The sequence below is a fragment of the Myotis daubentonii genome, chromosome 1, assembly GCF_963259705.1.
Source record: "Myotis daubentonii chromosome 1, mMyoDau2.1, whole genome shotgun sequence".
NCBI classification, from domain to species: Eukaryota; Metazoa; Chordata; class Mammalia; order Chiroptera; family Vespertilionidae; genus Myotis; species Myotis daubentonii.
Window position 1 is genome coordinate 26,133,097 of NC_081840.1, and position 16,939 is coordinate 26,150,035.

Here is a 16,939-nt window from a genome sequence, read left to right on the forward strand (position 1 = left end):
GCTGAGAACAAGCGACACTGTCCACTTTCATTCCTAATCAACCTCATAATGGGTGGTATAGTCCATGCAATAAGGAAAGAACAAAAGCATATTGGAAAGGAAAACACAAAATTGTCTTTATGTATAGATGACATGCTTATTTATGTAGCAAATCCCAAAGAATCTATAAAAAACTTCTATAAAGAATAAGTGAGGTTAGCAAATTCTAAATACTAGAATACTGAAAAGAGAAAAATTTTAAAGTATCATTTACAACTGTACTAAAAACTTGAAATATTTAGGTATAATATTAGGTAACAAAATATTTATAGATCTATTAAAAATGATAACACTCACTAAAGAAATCAAAGAAGACCTAAATAAATGGAGATATATATTATGTTCATGGATTGGAAAACACAAAATTCTTAAGATGTCAATTCTCCCCAAAGTAATCTACAGATGCAATTCAATCTCAGTCAGAATCCCAGCATGATTTTTTGGGCAGATATTCACAAACTCATTCCAAAAAATTTCTATAGACAGGCAAAGGAACTAGTTTAACCAAAACAATTTTGAAAAATAAGAACAAAGTTAAAAAACTCCATTGTCTGATTTCAAGATTTGCTATAATGCTACAGTCTTCAAGACAAGGTAGTATTAGCAAAGCACAGACAACATAGATAATGGGGAAAATAGAGAGTCTAGAAATAGACCAAACACAAATATGCTCAATTGATTTTTGACAAAGGTGCAAAGACAATTTAATAGAGGAAGGAGTCTTTTCAACAAAGACTACTGGACACTTATCCATATGTAAAAAGCTAACCTTCATTTTGTATTCAAAATTAACTCAAAATGGATCATAGACCTAAATGCAAAACCTAAAATTATAAAACTTATAGGAAAAAAAAGTAAGTCCAGCAAAGGTTTTTACATATGACACCAAAAGCACAATTCATTTAAGAACTGATAATTTAGACTTCATCAAAATTTAAAACTACTTTGTGAAAGAAGCTATTAAGAGGATGGAAAGATAAGTCACAGACTAGGAGAAAATACTGGCAGATCACACATCTGATAAAGGTCTTGTATCCAGAATACATAAATAACTCTCCAACCTCAATAATAATAAAATTCAATTTTTTAAGAATGAGCAAAAGATTTGATATCACCAAAAATAATATAACAATGGCAAAGAAGCACAGGAAAAGATGTTCAACATCATTCTTAATTAGGAAATTGCAAATTAAAACCACATTGAGATACCACTACCCTTCTAATAGAATGACTAGAAAAAAAAACTAAAACAAAACAGACAATACCAAGGGCTGGCAAGGAAGAGAACCAACTGGAACTCATACATTAATGATGGAAATGCAAAATGGTACATCCACTTTGGAAAAATTTTGGCAATTTCTTATGATGTTAAACACACGTACCCAGCAATTTCACTTATAACTATTTACACAAGAGAAATAAAAACTCATGCTTACACAAAGGCCTGTACAAAAATGTTTATGGTGACTTTATTCATAATCACCCAAACTGAAAATAACTCATATGTCTTTTGACTGATGAAGGAATAAACAGATTAAGGTTCATCCAAACAATGGAATCTACTCAGAAATAAAAATGTACAAATCATCCTATATAATAAAAGCCTAATATGCTACGTGTCCGGTCGTCTGTACAACCACTCAAAGTGTAATATGCTAATGATATGCTAAGGCCACTCAACCGCTTGCTATGACATGCACTGATCACCAGGGGGGCAAACAGACAACTGGTCGGCCAGTCGCTATGACGTGTACTGACCACCATGGGGCAGACGCTCTGACCAGTAGGTTAGCTTGCTGCTGGTGTCCGGCTGATCGAGACTGAGCCAGATGGGCCAGACACTCCCTGGAGAACCTCCCACAGTCCCTCCCCTGTTGGCCAAACTTCCACGTCCCTCCCCGGCCCCGATCGTGCACTGGTGAGGTCCCTTGGCCTGGCTTGCACCCTCTTGCAATCCGGGACCCCTCAGGGGATGTCAGAGAGCTGGTTTCAGCCCGATCCCACAGGCCAGGCCAAGGGACCACACTGGTGCACAAATTCATGCACCGGGCCTCTAGTTAATACATAGAACAATATGACAACGCTCAAATGCACTATGCCAAGTGAAAGAAGCCAGACTCAAAGGCTACAAGATTCCATATATATGACATTTGGAAAAGGCAAAACTATAGGGACAAAGAAGAAATAAGGTTTGACTACAAAAGGGCAGCATGAGAGAATGTTTTTTGTGTGTGATGGAACTGTTTTATATTTTGATTGCAGTGGCAATAACACAACTCTAAGCATTTGCCAAAAGTCATAGAGGTGTACACCAAAAAGAGTGAATGTAAATATCCTATTTAATAATAGACAAACATAGTAATTAACCATACCTTCGTTATGCCTCCCATTGGTGAATCAGCATGATATGCAAATTAACTGCCAACAAAGATGGTGGCTAATTTGCATACTGCAGGCAGGGCGAGACAGCACCATCCTGCCTGCCCTGCCGCCATCTGGGCCTGCTACTGTGACCCGGAGCGGTGGGTGTCCCACGTGTTGACCTGATCCAGGGCAGCTGGGCGGGGCAGCAATGATCGGCTGGCCCGCCTGGGCGTCCCATGTGCGACCCACCCAGGGCAATGCCCCAACCCCTGGATCAGCCCTGCCATATGCGCGACCCAGGGCGGCGCCCCAACCCCCCGATCGGCCCTGCCCTGTGCGCAACCCGGGGAGGCGGGGCAGGCACCAAGGGATCAGGCCTGCCATCTGCCACCTGGGGAGCAGGCCTAAGCCAGCAGGTGGTTATTTCCCAAGGGGTCCCAGACTGTGAGAGGGCACAAGTGGGGCTGAGGGACATCCCCCCTGCCCCCCTTCCTCCCCCACCAGTGCACAATTTTTTGTGCACCGGGCCTCTAGTATGTAAATAAAAATAATAAAATAAATTTTAAATGATGGCTTAGAGCTGGAGACTAATCCATGATGAAAGGTTAAAGAGACAGGAACGCTTATTTTTAGAAAAGTAGGTTTATAAAGTATCTATTTTCAGATGAATCCACAAAAATATTCTGAGTCAAAATCAGAAAAACTGAAAATAAAGGGATATAACCCAACACATAATAAACATTAAAACTATATCTGAAATATGGTATGTGAATTATCCTATCTAATAAAAGAGAAACATGGTAATTGGCGTACGACTGCTACCCTTCCCATTGGCTAATCAGGGCGATATGCAAATTAACTGCCAGACAAGATGGCGGCCGGCAGCCAGGCAGCTTGAAACTAAAATGAGGCTTGCTTGCTTCAGTGACGGAGGAAACCAGTTTAAGAAACATAGTTACAAATATAGAAGCTAAACAAAACCCCAGAAACCTGCTTTCAGCAAGCCTGGGATCTCAGAGCTGGAGTTATACATTGTTTCAATTATAGAACCGAAACAAACCAGATACCTTCTTTCAGCAGCAGAGGCCTCAGAGCTGGAGCCAGAGCTAAAGCTGGCCCAGAATTAAAAAAGAAAAAAGAAAAAAAGGAGCAGTTGGGAGCTTCAGTCGGCCTGAAAACAGCCCTCAGCCCCTCACCCAGGCTGGCCAGGCACCCCAGTGGGGACCCCCACCTTGATCCAGGACACCCTTCAGGGCAAACCAGCCAGCCGCACCCATGCACCAGGCCTCTACCCTACATAGTAAAAGGGTAATATGCCTCCCAGCACCGGGATCAGCGGAGCCGAGAGGCCTCCCGGCACTGGGATCAGCGTGACAGGGGGCAGCGCGCAAACACCCTGATCGCCCTGTGGCTCTGTGTGTGACAGGGGGCGGGGCCACAATCTCCCTATTGGCCCTGCTCTGTTCCTGACAGGGGAAGGCGCCCCAACCCCCTGATCAGCCCTGCTCTGTGCCTGATAGTGGGGAGCTCCCCAACCCCCTGATAGCCCTGCGGCTCTGTGTGTGACAGGGTGTGGCGCCTCAACCCCCTGATCGCCCTGCGGCTCTGTGTGGGACAGGGTGCGGCGCCCCAACACCCCCCCCCCCCACGGGCCCTGCTCTGTGTGTGACGGGGTAGAGCCATAACCTCCCCATCGGCCCTGCCCTGAGTGTGACAGTGGCGGCGCCCCAACCCCCTGATCAGCCCTGCTCTGTGGGTGATAGAGGGCGGCGCCCCAACCCCCTGATCCGCCCTGCCCTGAGTGTGACAGGGGGCGGTGCCCCAACTCCCCTATTGGCCCTACTCTGTGAGTGACAGGGGGGAGCTCCTCAACCCCCTGATCAGCCCTGCTCTGTGCATGACAGGGGGGAGCTCTCCAACCCCGACTGACTCTGCTCTGTGCGTGACAGGGGGCAGCACCCCAACCCCCTGATTGGCCCTGCTCTGTGCATGACAGGGTATGGAGCCCCAACCCCCCTAATGGGCCCTGCTCTGTGCGTGACAGGGGGTGGCGCCGCAACCTCCCCATCGACCCTGCCTTGAGTGTGACAGGGGGCGGTGCCCCAACTCCCCAATTGGCCCTACCCTGAGTGTGACTGAGGATGGCATCGCAACCTCCCAATCTGCCCTGCTCTGTGCATGACAGGGGGCGGTGCCCCAACTCCCCAATTGGCCCTTGCTCTGAGCCTGACCAGGGGCTGCACCTAGGGATTGGGCTGCCCTCTGCCACCCAGGAGCAGGCCTAAGCCAGCAGGTCGTTATCTCCAGAGGGGTCCCAGACTGCCAGAGGGCACAGGCCAGGCTGAGGGACGGCCCCCCTCCCCCCCCCCAGTGCACAAATTTTTGTGCACTGGGCCTCTAGTATCTCAATAAAACTATTATTAAAAAACAACAACATATACCTTAAACACTTCTTTCCTTTACCCCAGTGTTTCCCAAACTTGTCTAATAAGAATTATTTGGCAATTTGTTAAAAATAGATATACCCAGGCCTTTTCTTTGGGGAGGCCAAGAAACTATATTTTTAAAATACACACCACCACCCCCAAGGAAATTTTATTATCAGACAAGTTTAGAAAACAACCCATAATTCTTTCTTAGCTACAAAGCCAAGAAAAAGATTTTAATTGTCTATTTAGTCATGGTCTGAATGTTTCCTAGTATACCAGGATATTGATCACTACAGTGGAATAATTATACTTAGAAAAATTCAAGCTGATCCACTGGGATATGAAAGAAAACTTTGACACATATTTACTTTAAATCTTAGTTTAAACTTTTCTATAATTTTAGGTATGAGTTTTATAATGAACACAATATATTAATAGAATAGTACACATATATCTTTTTCCCCAATAGGATGTGTGATCAAAAAAGAGTAGGACCACTGCTCTAAGGTTCCTTATTATTTTTCTCCCCCCAAAGCTGACAAATCCTCAGCCTGTTTTATTTTACAATAAGAGCCCTATAATCCTTACTCTTTACCATTTTGCCCATATGCATGCCCCAGTTATAAGAGATGTGAATAACTATTTGTTATAATGTATCTAGTAAAAAATTTGGAAGGTGCATACCTCTTTATACTATTCTTAAAAGTCCAGTCGACTCTTGGCATTAAAAGATTCAGCTCACCAATTTAACAGCAGTGGTTCCTAATCCTTACAGGTGTATCTGTGATGTTTCATGACAAGTAGCAGTCTGACTTTGCTGAATCACAAATTTGAATCAAGTTATGTTTTCAAGCTGGTGTGAAGGACCAAATTATTTAGCAGGTGAGTGAACCAAGAGGACTGTCCAGCATTTGTTCTCACACAGGTATACTGTTCTCTGATTGTTATTAGTGTCAGGAGAGTCTTCTTTAGATATTTAGTTGTTTTTTATTCTTTACTGCAGGGGTCCTCACCAATTATCTAAAACAAGCATGTCAAACTCGCAGCCCACGGGCTACATGGAGCCCACAATGAATATTTTTGTGGCCTAGCCAATATAACGGTATGTAAGAAACATTTTAATAAACATTTTGTAACTTAATTTTTACAATATCCTGTTCTACATAATTATTAATAATGAACTACAATGTTCACTAATGACTGATTACTATAATCATGTTGCATTCATTTCCCTTATGCGCCTTATGCACAGGCGCACCATTCCTCTCTACTAATATTAGCAGCGAATATTTTAGCAGCTGATTGCCACATAATGCAAATTGATTTATTTGCATCACGCTTATTAATCTGTGCAGTTTATTCAGTGTCTGGTAAGTTAATGTTCAAGAAAAAATATTAATTTTTGTTAAAATGTTCTATTATTTTATGTTAACGATTACTCATTTATTTCAGCCCTTTGTGTTCAGCATGTCTCTATTGAAATAAACCTACGTTTCTATGAAAATTGAAGTTTTTGTTTTTTGCAGCCCACATAAACTTAAACCTTGTTTATCTGGCCCATGTTAGCCTTTGAGTTTGACATGCTTGATCTACAAAGTTTACTATAAAAAGTCCTTAAATCCAAAGTGTACTAGTATATCTACATAGTTTTTCAATTAAAGAATACTAAAACTACCCATCATGTAGGATTTGGGAAGTTTTTAAGTGGGCATTAAAAAAGGTCAGTCAGACTTTGAAAGGCTGAAATTCATGCATTATTGAAAATAAATCTTAAGTGGTACTCATGAATTGGGGCATTCAAATCACATACTGCTAAGGATGTGTTCAATGTAAAAAATGTCAAACCATCTATTTTAAGAACTCTTTTTAGGGTAGACTTCTATGGCAAATGTCAACTGAGTTCAGAAGAAATACCATTAAGCTCCTTTCAACCCTCCATGTCAATAACATATTTCAAAGAAGGCCTTTCTCTCTCTCACCCTCAAGAATATCTTCATAAAGTGCATGTACTCCTTCAGGCACGATGACTGCCAGTGCAGTTCCACAGAGAAGGCCGGCACCCAAAACAGTCACCAGCTTTAGTCGCTCCTGGAAATAATAAAAAAAAAAAAGAAAACTGTTGAAAAGATTGATGAATGAATGGAAAAAAATTTCTGAAGTATCTAATCAAGATTGTGAGCTCTGCTCATTTGTGAAACCAAAATCTACAATGGCTAGTGAAAATAAAATAGGGTCAGCTTCATGAATAATTAATGCCAGTTAAAACATAGAGATGCCATTTTTAAATTTACCAGATTTGCAATGATGTAGGAAAATTTTTCTACTATCCATGATAGGGAGAAATGATCATACTTGTCTAACACTGGCTATAATGTGAATTGCCACTACCTATCTTAACCAGAATTTGGCAATTTAGATTTAGAGTCTCAAAAATGTGAATTCTTTGGTCCAGCAATTTCACTTCTAGAAATTCACCCTAAGGAGTTATGCCTGGGTAATGTGGCTCAATGACTGAGCATGGACTTATGAACCAGGAGGTCAGTTTGATTCCGGTCAGGGCACATCCCCACAGCTCAATCCCCAGTGGGGGGCGTGCAGGAGGCAGCTTATCAGTGATTCTCTCTTATCATTGATGTTTCTCTCTCTCTCTCTCTCTCTCTCTCTCTCTCTCTCTCTCTCTCTCTCCTTTCCTCTTTGAGATAAATAAAAATATATATTTTTTAAAAAACATCATTGCCATGGGTTGTCATTTCAGTTTTTATTTTTTCTTAATTTCTTAACTACCTACATCATTTTAGTTGCAATCTGACTTATTTTAAGCACTACATATATGGCTCCATGTTATTTATATAGAATATTTGTTCACATAATTTCACAGCTTGGGATTCAATCTCAAAACTGTATGCTAGAATTAAAATGCTGACAGGGTCTCTCTTTTGCTTATGGTAAATCACCAAAAAGGTGTATTTGAAGGAAGAACTACATATTCCAAGTGCAGTTCAAAATGAAAAGTGAGTTCCCAAAGTGAGTTTCTGTCAGAGAAATGAAATATTTGCTCAAGAGAGGCATGAACACTGCAATGCATTGGTTTTATGCATCTTATTTTACAATTTCACAGCTGTAGCCTGACTGAGCCAAAGGACTGACCAGACGTATTATTTAAAACAACAGCTTGTACTCATTGCAATTAACTATCAGCTCAAAGCTTTGAAGTCAGTTTAATTTTCTTGGCAGACACCAAGACAGTTAAGTAGTTTTTCTTTCCTTGTTCACTGAAACAGTCAACAAATTGTTTGGTCACACTAAATATAAATCAATAATTTTTAAAGCTCTTAATATTGAAAATAGTTTATTTCAACCCCCCTTGTACCATGCTCATTTCAGTACTGAACTCATCAACTGTAGTTTCCTAAAAAATTAAAGATGCATCCGTTGTTATAAAACTAATCCCTTCAAAGCTCTATGCACTGAAGAGATGAAACATTTAGGGTAGAGACTAAACTCTTGTTCAAGCAACAAAAGCTTTCTCCAGCCCTAACCAGTTTGGCTCAGTGGATAGAGCGTCGGCCTGCGGACTCAAGGGTTACAGGTTCGATTCCGGTCAAGGGCATGTACCTTAGTTGTGGGCACATCCCCAGTAGGGAGTGTGCAGGAAGCAGCTAATCAATGTTTCTAACTCTCTATCCCTCTCCCTTTCTCTCTGTAAAAAATCAATAAAACATTTTTTTTTTTAAAAGCTTTCTCCATATTCTTACAAACAAACCTAACAAACCTGCTTTAAGGAGATACTTCCTAATGTCAACTTAACTACTACACTATCAGCTAATGAAGGAAATAAAGGAAGCTCAAAAACGAACTCTGTTTTTCAAGTCCTTACATCTGAGACAAGATGCCAAAAAGTTCCCTGTCTCTGAGTAGTAGCTGTGTGACCCTGAGCAAGTTCAGTGTCCTCTATAAGAAGGAGCTGAGAAAAGATGGCGGCATAGGTTAACGCTGGAGATTGCTGCCTCGAAAAACAACCACTGCAAAAAAAAACTAAAAGACGGAACGGACATCATCCAGAACCACAGGAAGGCTGGCTGAATGGAAACTCTACAACTAGGAGGAAAGAGAATATCATACCCAGACTCAGAGGAGGAGCAGTGCTGAAGTGAAATACTAAGGTGCGGAGTGCAAGCAGAGCGGGCTGGCGGCGGAGGGCGTAGTTGTTGTTTTCAATCGGGAGGGAGTTTCAGACTCTGAGCTCCAGATCCGGGCGAGTCTCTAGGGACCCAGACTCAAACGGGAGAAGAGAAGCAGGACTGTCTGGCTTCGGTCGGAACTCGAAGGCAGCTCTCTCTCCGAGGTTTGCAGTGGTTGCTGGGACTCTGTGAGGCAGAGCCCCTTGGGACGGAACTGAGAGCAGCCATAACTGCTCCCTCCGCCTGCCCTGTAGATCCCCGGGGACCCGCCCCGCCCAAGCCCTACGCAGAACCATTTGCCCGATAGCCTCAGGCAAAGGCTAGATTAGCACCTCCCTAAAGGACAGAAGTTTTCCCACTGCAGACACAGCAGACTCTCATAGCCAGTTAGCCTGGAGGTCAAATCACCCCCGGTATTGCCGACAACAATCAAGGCTTAACTACAACAAGACTGCGCACAAAGACCACAAGGGGGTGCACCAAGAAAGCATAAAAAATGCAGAGACAAAACTGTCAATGGAGGATATTGAGTTCAGAACCACACTTTTAAGGTCTCTCAAGAACTGTCTAGAAGCCGCCAATAATTGTAGTGAGATCCTCAAGAAATCTAATGAGACCCTCAATGTTGTGATAAAGAACCAACTAGAAATTAAGCATACACTGACTGAAATAAAGATTATACAGACACCCAACAGCAGACCAGAGGAGCGCAAGAATCAAGTCAAAGATTCGAAATGCGAAGAAGCAAAAAACACCCAACTGGAAAAGCAAAATGAAAAAAGAATACGAAAATAGTGTAAGGAGCCTCTGGGACAGCTTCAAGTGTACCAACATCAGAATTATAGGGGTGCCAGAAGATGAGAGAGAGCAAGATATTGAAAACCTATTTGAAGAAATAATGACAGAAAACTTCCCCCACCTGGTGAAAGAAATAGACTTACAGGTCCAGGAAGCACAGAGAACCCCAAACAAAAGGAATCCAAAGAGGACCACACCAAGACACATCATAATTAAAATGCCAAGAGCAAAAGACAAAGAGAGAATCTTAAAAGCAGCAAGAGAAAGAAACCCAGTTACCTACAAGGGAATACCCATACGACTGTCAGCTGATTTCTCCACAGAAACTTTGCAGGCCAGGAGGGAATGGCAAGAAATATTCAAAGTGATGAATACCAAGAACCTACAACCAAGATTACTTTATCCAGCAAAGCTATCATTCAGAACTGAAGGTCAGATAAAGAGCTTCACAGATAAGGAAAAGCTAAAGGAGTTCATCACCACCAAACCAGTATTATATGAAATGCTGAAAGGTATCCTTTAAGAAGAGGAAGAAGAAGAAAAAGGTAAAGATACAAATTATGAACAACAAACATGCATCTATCAACTAGTGAATCTAAGAATCAAGTGAATAAATAATCTGGTGATCATAATAGAATCAGGGACATAGATAGGGAATGGACTGACTATTCTCGTGGGGGAAAGGGGTGTGGGAGATGCGGGAAGAGACTGGACAAAAATTGTGCACCTATGGATGAGGACAGTGGGTGGGGAGTGAGGGTGGAGGGTGGGGCGGGAACTGGGAGGAGGGGAGTTATGGGGGGGAAAAAGAGGAACAAATGTAATAATCTGAACAATAAAGATTTAATTTAAAAAAAGTGAATAGACGAAACCAGTTTGGCTCAGTGGATAGCGCGTCAGCCTGCGGACTGAGAGGTCCCAGGTTCGATTCCGGTCAAGGGCATGTACCTGGGTTGCGGGCATGTCCCCAGTAGGAGATGTGCAGGAGGCAGCTGATTGATGATTCTCTCTCATCGATGTTTCTAACTCTCTATCTCTCTCCCTTCCTCTCTGTAAAAAATCAATAAAATATATTTTAAAAAAAATAAAAATAAATTTAAAAAAAGTGAATAAATAATCTGATGAACAGAATGAACTGTTGCTTATAATAGAATCAGGGACATAGAAAGGGAATGGACTGACTATTCTTGGGGGGCAAAGGGGTGTGGGAGATGCGGGAAGAGACTGGACAAAAATCGTGCACCTATGGATGAGGACAGTGGGTGGGGATTGAGGGCAGAGGGTGGGGTGGGAACTGGGAGGAGGGGAGTTATGGGGGGAAAAAAGAGGAACAAATGTAATAATCTGAACAATAAAGATTAAATTTAAAAAAAAAAAAAAAAAGGAGCTGAGCCCTGGCCAATTGGTCAGTGGTTAGAGCATCGGCTTGATGACCAAAGGGTCTCACATTCAATTCTGAGGCAAGGGCACATGCCTCAGTTGCAGGTTCAATCCCTAGCCCTGGTTGGGCATGTGTGGGAGGCAACCAATTGATGTGTCTCTCTCAGTTAGATGTCTCTCTCTCCCTGTTCCCTCCCTTCCACTCTCTCTAAAAATCAATGGGAAAAAAAATATCTTTGGGAGAGGATTAAAAAAAAAAAAACACAGGAGCAGAGATGATGACTACTATTACTATTATTATCATGTAGGAATAGTAGCACACAGCACAAAGTGGCTGCCATTGTTGCTTATCTTTAACAGCCTCAGCAGCATGCAGAGGAAAGCTTCTAAGCCACAAGAACAACAAAGTAAAACCCAGATACTTGGCTAAAAGTTCAAGTACACAATGCTGTATTTGCCATTTTGCCAGCATCAAATAGGCTTTCCATGTCCTAATGCATTTGACACAGAGGTAATAACAAACAATACTTTATTAATTCCACTACCTCCAATCTTGGAAAACAAGACTAATTCCTTTTATTTTTGTATAAGAGTCCTTTCTAAATATAAAAGAACTAAACAAAAGTGGAAATCCTATAAGACTGTTCAGTGTGACTACAAAAACAAAAACAAACAAAAGCCCATTGGGAAAGAACCTGGGAAAACATTGGCAATAAACATTGTTATTACTATATAAGATGTTTAACTGAACTGAGAAAATTAAAATAACAAAAATGTGTTTTTATCTATCAAATTAGTAATAAAAGCTTTAAAATTAACGATAGTACTCAGTTTATGAGACTACAGTATCATTTGCATTTGGAGACAGGGGTGAGGGCAGAATGCATTTTTAAAAAACTGATTGCCCAGCCCTAGCCGGTTTAGCTCAGTGTATAGAGCATCAGCCTGCGGACTAAAGGGTCCTGGGTTCAGATCCAGTCAAGGGCACATGCCTGGGTTGCGGGCTCGATCCCCAGTAAGGGGCGTGCAGGAGGCAGCCAATCCATGATTCTCTCCCATCATTGATGTTCTTCTCTCTCTCCCTCTCCCTTCCTCTCTGAAATAAAAAAATATATATATTTAAAAAAAACCCAAAAACTGATTGCCCAGCCAGCATAGCTCAGTGGTTGAGCGCGACTTATGAAGCAGGAGGTCATGGCATCGCCGGTTAGGGCACATGCCTAGGTTGGGGGTTGGATCCTGCATGCCCTGGGTGTGGGGTGTGCAGGAGGCAGCTGATCAATGATTCTCATCATTGATGTTTTGCTGGGGTCCAATCCCAGCAGGTCCAGGGGTCCCCAAAGGTGTGGATGGAGTTGGCGAAGAAGGAATGACACGGAGACAGCATTCAGTTGATCAACAGCCTAGCCAGGATCTCTAGCCAGGATCTCCAGCCAAGTTCTGGTCTGGATCTCCAGAGAAGTTCTGCTCTTTATTGTCTTGTTACATCCGTATTTATACCAGTTGATTTTAATCCTGTTAATTTCTATTCCAAAGGTTAGGGCGTTTCTTATCTCCATTCCAGGGAGTAAAGATTATGTAGCTTAAGCATGATTGTTTGTAGTTAAAGTGATTAACTACCCGCCTGGCACTTAGTTAAGGAGTTTCATCCCCTCCCTGACTTCAGGGAAAAATCCCTACCTGGGGAAACAACCTTTCTCGGAGAGGTGACCTTGGTTAAAACACACAGCACTAAGGGGAGCAAACATATTAAGAACAGTATGCTATATATGCCCGGTCCCTTGAAACATATGCTGTGCAGGTGTTTCTTTCCTGCAGTGACTGTGTCAAGCAGCAAGGATGGACCGGCTTCCGGCAATGTTTCTCTCTCTCTCTCCCTTCCTCTCTGAAATCAATCCTATATAATAAAACCCTAATATGCAAATAGACCAAATAGTGAACCGGTCGCTTTGACACATACTGACCACCATGGGGCAGATGCTCAATGCAGGAGCCGCCCCCCTGGTGGTCAGTGCACTCCCACAGGAGGAGTGCCACTCAGCCAGAAGCCAGGCTCATGGCTCCCTCTCCCGCGTCTGAGGCAGCGCTAAGGACCCCTCGGGGGATGTCCGACTGCCGGCTTAGGCCCACTCCCTTTGCAGGCCAGGCTGAGGAACTCCCCCTCCTACCCCCAGTGAATGAATGTCATGCACCAGGCCTCTAGTAAAAATATACTTAAAAAGTTTTCAAAATCAGTCCTGAGAATAATGTCAACATTTAAAAAAATCTTTATGTTCTAAATACAGTGTTAAGGCCTATTATTTCACTACAGGCCCAGTGGATGAAAATTCATGCACTGGAGGGGGGGGGTCCCTCAGCCGGGCTTGCCCCCTCTCACAGTCCAGGAGCCCTCAGGGGCGGGAGGTGACCTGGTGATCAGGGAAGGTGACGCCCCGTCACACCTCTGCTGCAGCCACTGCAGGCAGCGCAAGCCTTGGCCAGCCCTGGTTACCTGAGCCTAGGGCGGCCCTGGGCAGCTGGGCAGCCACCACCTGAGGCTTGCCTGTGTCTCGGGCTGGCCCTGGGCAGCTGGGGGACTTAGGGGACTTGGGGACTCCAGAGGCAGGCGCGCCAGCGGGGCCGCGTGGACTGGGAGCAGTCATCTTGTGGCTGTGGATGCCGCCATTTTTGAGGGTGGGACAGTCAATTAGCATATTCCCTCCTTATTGGCTATGGGTGCCATCATTTTTGAGGGCGGGGCATCAATTTGCATATTCCCTCTTTATTTTTTTTATTTTTTTTTGTTTTATATTCCCTCTTTATTAGATAGGATTATATTCTCAAAACAATCCTATTAGGTCATTTAACAGAGCAGAGTTGGATGTTGGATAACTTGTTCAAGTAGTGACACTGATTCTGAACTATACTACCTCTCTCAGATAGTTCCTTTTGAAATTAGTGGCCATTATTAATCATCTTAAGTTCTTTATTGAAGTTATCTGCATACCTATGGATTTATACTGTTTTAACACATAAAAAATGTGTCATCATAATCCAAACTAGTCTGCAATGAGAAAAGTACGAAACTGAGAAAAAGCCTTCAAAAATTTTATAGCAATACGATCATTATAATTACTAAAGGAGTCTTTGTATGTCTCTTCAATTTAATAGCACTGTATTTGGGCCTGTATTTTACACGTTCCCCCCCCCCCCTTTATACTCTAAGTATTTCATTTTTACAAATATATTGGGTCTTCAATGAAATGGAAATTAAAAACAAAAGCTGGTCATTTACCAGATAGCTTGAGGAATATTGCCCTAGAGGTCTGGTGCAAACATAGCTTGTTCTCCCTTACCAGCTCTGTGACAAAAAGAAGACATGCTCAGGTAAATAACAATCCTCAGATAACTGATCTAAAATCCCACTTTAGCCATTGTTAATATCTGAACTTCACCATCAATCAGAGCACCTGCTAAGCTGGGTTTATACTAGGCAATGTTAAGTTGTAGGCTCTCAACACACACATGTAGTATTTCCATTTAGAGCCAAAGAAAACTGCTCATTAACAATTGAATCTAAAAAACACAATACAATATACAGATGATGTATTATAGAATTGTATACCTGAATCCTATATAATTTTATTAACCAATGTCACCCAATTCAATAAAAAAGAAAAAAAAAGAAAAAAAGAAACAGCTCTGATTCTAGCATACTTCATTAATTTATCCAAGTTACATAATCTGAGTCCTCATCTGTATCTCACTGAGTTTTTAAAACAAAGTTAGGTAATGTATGCATTAAAAAAAAATCAGCTCAATGTTGGTATTAGATACCAAAGGGAAACCGAAAAGAAGCAGCAGCAACTCAAGGCTCCCTTCCACCTGGCTGTGGCTTTAACTATGTCGCAAACTCACAAGGCCTAGTCCCACCTCCTTTCCCATCCACAGGCTATCTTCAAGGCCTACCTCACACCTCAGCTGTAACTTCTCCTTTCTACTTCAGGCCCTTCTCCTTTTCCCTATCCTGGGAAAGCACTTCCAGGACCCGCAGTAAAACGGCCTCTTTTACTTATGAAATCCTGTTGCCCCCAATGTAGCAGTTTTTCTCCCTAAATCCTTGCTGTGCACTCTTTATGGCAACCTGAAGAACCCATCTCCATTTTCATTGAACAACGCTTTCATCAGTCTTCCTTTCCCCAGTTAGTTAACGTTTGTTCAGGTAATGACAATTAACCAAAATTTAAAAACATATTAACAAAAATTTCACTTCTAAGCAAACAGATCTGAACACAACTTCAAATATCCATCCCAATGCTCTTCTTTAAAAGGAAGTGTGAGTTAAAAACAACCTAATTAAAGTTTTTTAAAGAATATTTTCTTTCTCCATTCTAACACGGGTATCCAAAACACCACCTCTCTTAAAAAAAACAAACACAAAACTATGCTTGATAGTCTCCAAAAAAGAAGTTATATTGATATTAATTCCTATGAACAAACAACATTCGCCATTTGCATTTCCTCAGAGCAATCCGGAACCTTCATTCCTTGAAACTTCTGAGAAACCAAAAGAATGTTAGCTGGTGCCTCTCTCCAGGGAAAATGCACAGAGCTCCGGACTTCTGGCTGCGGTTCCAGGGAGCTGGGAGTGCTCCAGGACCTGCAGTGGATCCACCCACCCGGGTCCAGCACTCGGATGCTGACTATAAGGCTTGTTCCCATTGTTAAACGTTGTGCCCCTTTTAGTAAGATGGTCTTCCTTAATAAGACCTTTAGCCCTGGGATTAACTGAGGAAGCGGCTTTCCTTCACCACTCCCACTACTTCCCAGCGGCCAGCCGGCCAGCTGTCGAACAACTGCGAACTGCTTACCTCCGAGAAATTAACAGCCAAGGGAATGATGCCAGCCACGTAACATCCCGCCAGCATAGCCAGAGACAGCAGGCTGATGGAGATGAAATCATCCATTCTGCCCTCCTGTACGCGCCCACCACCACCGGACTACAGATTTTCAGCGGCTTCCACGGGTTCTTACACGCGCGTCGTGACTCCAAGCGAACGAGAGGGACTTTCCAGTTCTTCCGTCCTCCCTGCCGGCGGAGGTGTTCACGGAGCGCCTTTCTCCCGAGCGTACCTGGAAACAGCCCCTGTGGGCTGATGGTAGCATCAGAGAGAACTTTCAGCAATCTTAGGTCCCCAGCCCCTGAGTTTTCAGACTCCAGTCCCTGGATTCCGGTGCGTTAACAGAGATGGGAAAAGTCAATGGGGGGAAAATACGCCAAGAAGCGATTCCTTCAATGGTCGGAATGAGAAGGGCACAATGGGCCCACTCTCTCCACAGACAACGTTGCAGGCGGCAGCAGGAAAAGGAGGAAAACCCAAGCGAACTTGTTCGTCCTCCCGGCACCCCTAGCTCTTTGGGGCACCCTGCTGGAACCGGTGATCCCCACCCCCCGCCCAGCTGGAACCAGCCCACCAGTCCCGGCAAACTCTCCTTCGAGTTTCGAATGAGGAAAGGAGTCCTGTATGTCTCTAACGACGAGACTGGAGTTCAGCAGCGAATCCGATAAAAAGCTCCCTCCGCCCTATAGCCAGTGCTCCCCATATCACTCCTCTCCGCTGGGCTTTGACCCGGAGCCACAGATACTACCGCAGCCATGGCCGCCAAGTGGCACCTCTTCATTATATCCACTTCCGGATTGCCTCATCGCCCCCTCCTTTAAATGGGTTCTTCCGGGTAACAACTGACCTATGGCCCGGCATTCTTACA

At 43.2% G+C, this 16,939-nt stretch overlaps 1 protein-coding gene across 2 annotated transcripts in view; it reads right to left on the reverse strand.

The window, feature by feature from the left end:
• The window catches only part of SLC39A9 (solute carrier family 39 member 9), a 43,008-nt gene extending 26,129 nt beyond the window's left edge, over positions 1–16,879 (reverse strand). The window contains exons 1-2 of one of the 2 annotated variants that reach the window (XM_059692210.1): positions 16,042–16,879; positions 6,812–6,920 (exon numbers count right to left, since the gene is read on the reverse strand). In XM_059692210.1, coding sequence (XP_059548193.1) covers positions 6,812–6,920; positions 16,042–16,137 — 205 coding nt within the window. In that variant the 5' untranslated portion in view covers positions 16,138–16,879. The remainder of the gene's footprint in view (positions 1–6,811; positions 6,921–16,041) is intronic. The other variant, XM_059692200.1, reaches the window with a different exon arrangement.
• Between the last annotated feature and the right edge of the window lie 60 nt (positions 16,880–16,939).